Here is an 8416-nt window from a genome sequence, read left to right on the forward strand (position 1 = left end):
AAAAAAAAAAAAAAAGAAGAAGCCACCAGGAAGATAAACCACTGGACCTCTACACATGTGAAATACAAAGCAAAAAACGCATAGAAATTGAAGAAAAAACTGGCAAAATCACAATCACAGTGATCATTAATTTCCTCTGAAAATTAACAGATTATATAGTCAGGAAATAAGTAAAGGATATGATATGACTAACAACCTTTAGGTTAGTAGACAGAATTTTGGGCTCATTCTTTTCAAATACTATCCTCTAAATAGGCCATATATAGGATCATACAGAAATTACTAACAAGCTGTAAAACAGAATTTACACAGGCCATATGCACAGATCACAATGCAATAATGCTGGAAAATAACAACAATGAACAGTTTCTTAGAAATAGTAATAATGTACAATTAAAATAAGCTGACACAGAAATTTTAAGATCAAACAAAATACTTCTAAATTATTCCTGTCAAAAAGAAAATCAGAAAATACGAGTATGTAAGGCAGAGTCATAGAGTAGCACCTGTGCAATCCGTGGTTTAGCCAAAATTATACCCAGAGGAAAATATGAGGCCTAATATGCATTTATAGGAAAGCAATATAGTATGAACATAATAGGAAAAAAGAATAATGATGGAAAACATAAATCTATAAAAGAAAAAGCAAACAAACTAAAAGCCTGATCTATAAAATAAATAGGCAATTATCTGGGGGGAAAAAGCATAAATAATTAAATAAATAGAAGAGCCAATGCTTAACAACAGACAAATCTTTGGCAAGCCTAATGAGTAAAAGGCTCACTAATAAATTGAAGGAATTTAAAAGAGACATATCATGGATATGAAGATTTTTAAAACATACTATATATTTTTTATTTTATTTTTGAGACAGGGCCTTACACTGTGTCACCCAGGCTAGAGTGCGGTGGTGCCATCTTGGCTCACTGCAACCTCCACCTCCCAAGCTCAAGTAATCCTCTCACCTCAGCCTCCCAAGTAGCTAGGACTGCAGGCATGGGCCATCACACCTAGCCCATTTTTGTATTTTTTGTAGAGATGGGGTTTCGCCATGTTGCCCGGGCTGGTCTTGAATTCCTGAGCTCAAGCGATCTGCTAGCCTCAGCCCCCAAAGTGCTGGGATTACAGGTGTGAGCCACCATGCCTGGCCCATATATCTTAAACACATACAAATATCAGAAAACGACTATAATAAACTCCCATGTTAATTCAATTATTACCAATTTTTTTTGCAAAATTGGCTTTATTTATCCCTCCTGTCCACACCACCACAAGTATTTTAAGGCAAATTTCAGACATCATTTCATTTCACTCCCTAAACACTCAATATGCACAGAGGGAATTGTTTTAATTATAAGAGAATTCTAATAAAATGCCATACTCATAAATTTAAGACTCAAGAAATCATGGAAAATTTTAAGCAAAATAAAAGTGTCTAAAACTGGTTCAAGAAGATGTAGAAAATGTAATCATTTACCACAAGAGAGACTGGGAAGGCAATTAAAGCACTACTCGCTAAGAATGAGGTCAGGTGGAGGGCAGGCCTAAATTGTTTTATAAGTGAATACAACCAAAAACTTAAAATATAGTTCTACCAAAATATTAAAATAATTTCAATGTTATATATATATTTAAAACTGGAACACTACTAAACTCATTTTCCAAGGATAACACAAAGCCTAAAAATCAAAACCAGTCATCCCAAACTAAGCAAACAATTCATAGCAAGACCCTGTAGTATACATTTGCATCCCTAATGCCTAAAACTGAGCCTTAATGAATAATCATATTTCATCTACTTTTTCCTCTTCTATGGTATCTGTAAATTTTTTTCCCTTCTCATTCTGGAAAAAAGATAATTATAGAATCCACAGAAGGTTCTAAATACTCACATGCTCTCCATTCATCAGGATGTTTAAAAGGAAATGCTAGACCATTATCAATTGCAGCTATTTTAATAAGGAATTCTTCATCATCAATCCATTTTGATTCCTACAGAGGAGAAAAATGATATGTTGATAAAAGAACCTATATAAATATTCCCAAAGGATAAATTATTTATAATAATTATTGATGTTTAAGAACATATTCTCTCTGAAAAGCCTACAAAAATTAACAATGCTACCAGAAAAAATACAAATTCACACAGGAATGGAAGAGACTGTCTGAAAAAACATGTATTTCCTAACCACTGTTTTTTAAAATTTGATATTATACCATTACTCAGTAATGGTTTTCTCTTTAAAAGGCTTGAAAATATTGTGACTTTAAAGTGATGTTCTAGATAATTTACTGCTAGATTCATTGCTTAAATGTATGATGTAAAATATTTCTGATTTTTTTAAACACAAAAATCACCTTATTAAGACCTAGTCTTTCTTAGGGTCCCAAAGAAATAAGTCAAATACAAAATGTTTCTAAATGAAATTCCTTCAAAGACCATAATTAAATATAATAAGATCTAGTAGAAGGAACCTCAAGATATTCTTGAATGTAGGTGTTATCGTTTGGCCGTGTCCCCACCCAAAATCTCATCTTGAATTGTAATCCCTGTAATCCTTATGTGTCAAGGGCAGGACCAGGTGGAGGTAATCAGATCATGGGGGCGGTCTCCCCCATGCTGTTCTCGTGATAGTGAGTGAGTTCTCATGAGATTTGATGGTTTTGTAAGCGTCTGGCATTTCTCCTACTCGCACTCATTCTCCTGCCGCCCTGTGAAGAGGTGCCTTCTGCCATGATTGTAAGTTTCCTGAGGTCTCCCCAGCCATGCAGAATTGTGAGTCAATTAAATCTCTTTTCTTTATAAATTACCCCGCCTTGGGTATTTCTTCATAGCAGTGTGAGAATGTACTAATACAGTAGGCTGTTCCTAACTTCTGTATTCTTCCATAACAGAAATAAAGATCTCAGGAGAAAGAGGGTTTTCATGTTAAAGAGTATTTCTGTGGAAGGTGATTTATCAAGCTGAACTATCTTTAGATGTAATTATTGTGAATATCTGTTTTATTTTATCATGGTGGTTCACATGGCTCTGATGTTAACTTCATATTTTTGGAATTGCTTTACTTAGAAATTAAAACAGACTAAAGTTAAACGTGCGTATTTTTTAAAGGAAAAAAAAGAGCATTCTGATTACTTAAAGACAGATGGCCATTACTACTAAGTGGCCTAGATAAAATAACAAAAAGTAAAACAGAAATTTTTTAAGTTAAAAGCACTACAGTGAAGGCTGATGTGAGGTATGCCAACTTTATGTCTTTTAGTATATATCAAATGTCTTACACCTCACTGAAAGTGCACAAAATACTCGAGCAAAAGAATTTTCAGCAAAATCTAACTGCTCAAGATATACAAATAAAATAATTTCGGGAGCTTACATTTATTTAATTATCTTTAATTTTTTTATTTTTTTGAGACAGGGTCTTGCTCCGTCACCCAGCTGGAGTGTAGAGGCACAATCACGACTCACCGCAGCCTTGACCTCCTGTGCCCAAGCGATCTCCCACCTCAGCCTCCCGAATCGCTGGAACCACAGGTGTTTGCCACCATGTCGGGCTAATTTATTTCATTTTACTTTTTCTACTCTCTTAAAGTCTTTTATCCTTAAGTCGTGCTTTAAAAAAATTTTCTTTTTAATTCTTTGTAGACACAGGGTCTCAAACTCCTGGATTCAGTCAATCCTCCCACCTTGGCATCCCAAAGTGCTGTGATTACAGGCATGAGCCACTGTGTCTGGCCCAGGAGCTTATACATATGTGCATTCATGTTTGTATTTTAAGCCCATTTCTGCTACAACTGGCATTTATTTTTATTTCTACCATTCTTTCCTACTTACAACTTTATTAAGGTATAATTTACATACAATTAACTTCCTATATTAACAAGTACAATGTGATAGCCTTGACATATGTGAAACTTTCACCCCAAAGTTTCCTTGTGTCCCTCTGCAGTCCAGCCTTCCCCCTACCACAAGACCAGGCAACTACTGGTCTGTTTTCTGTCACTAGAAACTAGTTTGCATTTTCTAATTTTTAAATATAAATATAATCATACGATATGTTCCTTTTATGTGTAGCTTCTTTCACTCAGCATAATTTTAAGTTTCATCCATGCTATTGTGTGTATCAAGTTTGTTCCTTTTTATTGCTAAGTGTTATGAATATATATATTTAAATATCCTTGATAAACATTTAAAAGTACAAACTTTTAAAAATGATGCAACAGCTTTAAGTCATTATAACATAAATTATTGAGAACATAAGTCATTGAGAACATAAATTATAAATATTGAAGATATATTTTTAATCACTTAAAACTTTCCCAAATGTACAAACTGTTTTAAACTTGTAAAAGTATTTTGGGAAAAAAAAATCTTATGTAAATATCTAAAACTTGAACTTGGTACTCAAAGTCGATAGCAATGACTCTAAAATCTATAACTCTGATATCAGTGTTGAGGCTGTATGCAGTCTATTATATATGTTAAAACCAGCTTCTTATAAATAGTAAAAGTACTTAATTTTTTGAAGTTCAGTGGACGTGATTCACAGGTTAAGCACACACGTTCCATTTATTAGGTAATACTGTATTATTTAACACTGAATGAAAGGACTCAGAAGAAAGTGAATTAGTAAAATACAAACACGGTGAACAAAAATCCCAGAAGCCTTTATTACATAAAAGCAAAATATGGGGATTCTATAAATTTCTCAAACTCTAAAAAAGTACTAAGCAGGTATGATGCTTCTATTCTAATATGAAATAAAAAATAAAGCTGCCCAACAATTGACAAAAGAAAAAACAGAACTGGGAGGGATTGCATTGGGAGTTATAACTGATGTAAATGACGAGTTGATGGGTGCTGACGAGTTGATGGGTGCAGCACACCAACATGGCACAAGTATACATATGTAACAAACCTGCACGTTATGCACATGTACCCTAGAACTTAAAGTATAAAAAAAAAAAAAAAAAAAAAAAAAAAGAACTGGCTGGGCATGGTGGCACATGACTGTAATCCCAGCACTTTGGGAGGCTGAGGCGGGTGGATTGCTTGAGGCCAGGAGTTCAAGATCAGCCTGGCCAACACGGCAAAACCCCGTATCTATTAAAAAAAAAAAAAAAATCAAGAATCAAGAATGCAATGTAAACAAGTGACGAAAATAAAAAGTGTGAGAAAAACAGAAAAAGTAGATGTAAAAACCAAAGATTAAGTGAAAGAAGGAGGAAATGGTGAAGAATAACTTAAAGGAATCTTTTACAGAAATTGAATATATATATATATATTCACAAGTTATACACAATTACATACATATGTGTGTGTGTGTATATATAAACATATAAAATTGTATATTTCCTTACCTTATGGTCAATTTCCTTTTCACATTTCTGCTTTTCATATCTGACTAACCAATTATCATTGCCCCTGTCTTTCAAAACAAACAAAAAATCTGTTACTTCATTTCTATGGACATCATGGCTTAATATCAATGAGAAAAATCTAGTGATCTCCTGATTTTTGAGACTTTCACTGGTTATCCACAGCATATTAAAGGTCACAATTTAACACAAAGAAACTTAAAAAAAAAAAAACCCATAAATGTGAGTTAACATTTATTGAATATTTTCTCTGGGCCAACATTGTTTTAAGTGCTTAGTATGTAATAATTCATGTAATCCTCAAAACTACTACCCTGTGAGGTGATACAATTATTAAATCGAGGTTATTAAAATCAAAGAGCTTTTCTTCACTTTAGGAAGAAAAAGCATTAACCCCTATTTCTAGGCAAATTTCTAAGCAGGCTCACCTCATGTCAGCATAGAAGTGGTCTAGACTGTAAATATATATATATATATATATAAATTAAGACAGTAAATCTGGAAAATTATTTGATGCTTTGCCAAAAACTAAATAAGAAAACATTTCGAACCAGTGGTTCTCAAACTTCAGAATGCATCAGAATTACCTGGAGGGTACCTTAAAACCCAGCCTGCCAGCACTCACTTGCAATTTCTGTTCCAAAAGGTCTGGCATAGTGTCTGAGAAGATGCGTGTTTAACAAATTGTCACGTAATGCTGACCCTGAGAGTCCAGGGACCCACAGTGGGGAGCTCCTGCTTTGGATAATCTACATCAAGGTCAACCTGAGGCCTGCAGGTCACATGCTGCCCAGGATGGCCTTGAATGTGGCCCAACAAAAATTTGTAAACTTTCCTAAAACATTATGAGTTTTCTTTGAGACTTTTTTTTTTTTTTTTAAGTTCATCAGCTGTCATTGGTGTTACTGTATTTTATGTGTGGCCCAAGACAATTCTTCTTCCATTGTGGCCCAGGGAAGCCAAAAGACTGGACAGCCCTGGTCTACATCATTGCCCCTTTATAGCACAGGAAAAATTAAGAGTTTAGTGTCTTTATAGACTACACTAACAGTTACGTAATGTCAAAATAAGCACCTAACACAATTTACACAATGAAGCCTTAATTACTCACACTGTGCAGATAACCAATATCTGACTTTGCCTTGCCCCTAGGAAATTCCTCCCTAGGGGACAGGAACTGATCTAAGAGCCTGCTTTGAATCAGAATCTATCCCACACAGGATGACTTCTGCCCAGGAGAGTCAATACCAGGTAGACAGAGGTAGACAGAGAAAGTGGCTTCAAGACTTCAGCAACAAAAGTTTACCACTTTGGTTTAGATAACAAGAATATAGTTTGAAAATGAGTAAGATTTGAGTAAACAAATGAGAGAACTTCAATACCTGTATTTCTGATGATGTAATCCAAAACAACCAATCTTTCAAATTGTGACTGAAATTGTTTTCTAATATTCTCAGGCAAAGGGTCAGCTTCAAATTTTCTAAGCCAATATTCAGCCTCCTTGTAACCTTCAACAAATAACTGAAAGGAACCAATCTATAATTTTAAGAACTATAGTTAGAAAAGAAAGTACAAGAACAAGGGGATTAATATTTATATTTCTCAGCAGTACTGTCAAAAAATATGTCATGTAAACACAATAAGAAAGAAGACTTAACACTAATTTAGATAAGCCACATTTATCAAGAAAACTATTTTTATACACTAATTTTAAATAATTGCATAAAGAATACATAGCAGATAAAAAATGCTTACCCCTAGAGTTTCAAGGAGCATAGCAGCTATTTTGGGAAAATTTTAAAAAAGAATAAACATGTATCTCCAATGTGACACTCTGAAAAAGAATGCCGTTTTCTAAAAATATTCATTAAGATGAATGTAATTATGGAGGCCAAATTTTAAACCTATTCTGCTTATTCAATAACAGTGCAATTTTATCTTACTGAATAAACTTTTCCAGATTCTTTTTCTGACATAAAATACAGTACATAATTTTTTTATTTTTTCATTTTTTTTTAGCTGTTAGACTCTTTCTTTGAATTCTAAATAAATCATTTTATTTTAAAAATAGGATAAGGCCAGGTGTGGTGGCTCACACCTGTAATCCCAGCACTTTGGGAGGCTGAGGCGGGTGGATCACTTGAGGCCACGAGTTTGAGACCAGCCTGGCCAATATGGTAAAACCCCATCTCTATTAAAAATACAAAAAATTAGCCATGTGTGGTGGCACGCGCCTGTAGTCCCAGCTACTCAGAAGGCTGAGGCAGGAGAATCGCTTGAACTTGGGAGGCGGAGGTTACAGTGAGCCAAGATGGCACCACTGCACTCCAGCCTGGGTGACAGAGCGAGATTCTGTCTCAAAAAAAAAAAAAAAGAAAAAAAAGGACAGATTCCTTAACCACACAGATTCACAGATTAAATACCCTGTCTAAAATTTTAAAGAACAAATCTATTAACCATAATATTGATAGTGGTTTTGAAAAAGTCCTTTCCTTGAAGATGTGACCATTTAAAAAGGCATTTTTGTTAACAAGATTACTAGTTAACAGTAAACAGTTTGTTGGAGAAGGAAATACAAATTTAAGTAGTATGTGACAAACAGGTAATAGGTAACCCTAGTTTCCTTCAAAAATACAAACAAATCACCACAAAGAAAATCTGCTTTTTATTCTAACGCTTTATGTTTTTGTTGTTGGCATGAAATTTTAATGATTTCCTAAAGGTGTTCTTCAAAATACTTATAACTAAGAACTAGTAGTCATAAATATGGAAATAATATCCTCCTTTAGGCCTTTTAAAAACTTTCAAACTCCCTGCCTACTTTGAGTAAAATTTATCTTAAAAGTTAGGTTAATGATGAATTCCTACTGAAATTCTTTTTATCTAGATAAATGTACAGAAGCAAGAAAATCATAAGCCAAATACATTTCTAAAAAATAAATCTTGGCCGGGCACAGTGGCTCACACCTGTAATCCCAGCACTTTGGGAGGCCGAGGTGGGAGGATCACGAGGTCAGGAGATCGAAACCATCCTGGC

At 34.2% G+C, this 8416-nt stretch overlaps 1 protein-coding gene across 1 annotated transcript in view; it reads right to left on the reverse strand.

The window, feature by feature from the left end:
* PI4K2B (phosphatidylinositol 4-kinase type 2 beta) overlaps nucleotides 1-8416 on the reverse strand; it is a 36440-nt gene that overhangs the window by 13463 nt on the left and 14561 nt on the right. The window contains exons 5-7 of the mRNA XM_011968731.1: nucleotides 6762-6915; nucleotides 5362-5429; nucleotides 1893-1992 (exon numbers count right to left, since the gene is read on the reverse strand). Of these exons, the coding sequence (XP_011824121.1) occupies nucleotides 1893-1992; nucleotides 5362-5429; nucleotides 6762-6915 (322 nt within the window). The remainder of the gene's footprint in view (nucleotides 1-1892; nucleotides 1993-5361; nucleotides 5430-6761; nucleotides 6916-8416) is intronic.

The sequence above is a fragment of the Mandrillus leucophaeus genome, unplaced genomic scaffold (genome assembly GCF_000951045.1).
Source record: "Mandrillus leucophaeus isolate KB7577 unplaced genomic scaffold, Mleu.le_1.0 Scaffold858, whole genome shotgun sequence".
Taxonomy (NCBI): Eukaryota; Metazoa; Chordata; class Mammalia; order Primates; family Cercopithecidae; genus Mandrillus; species Mandrillus leucophaeus.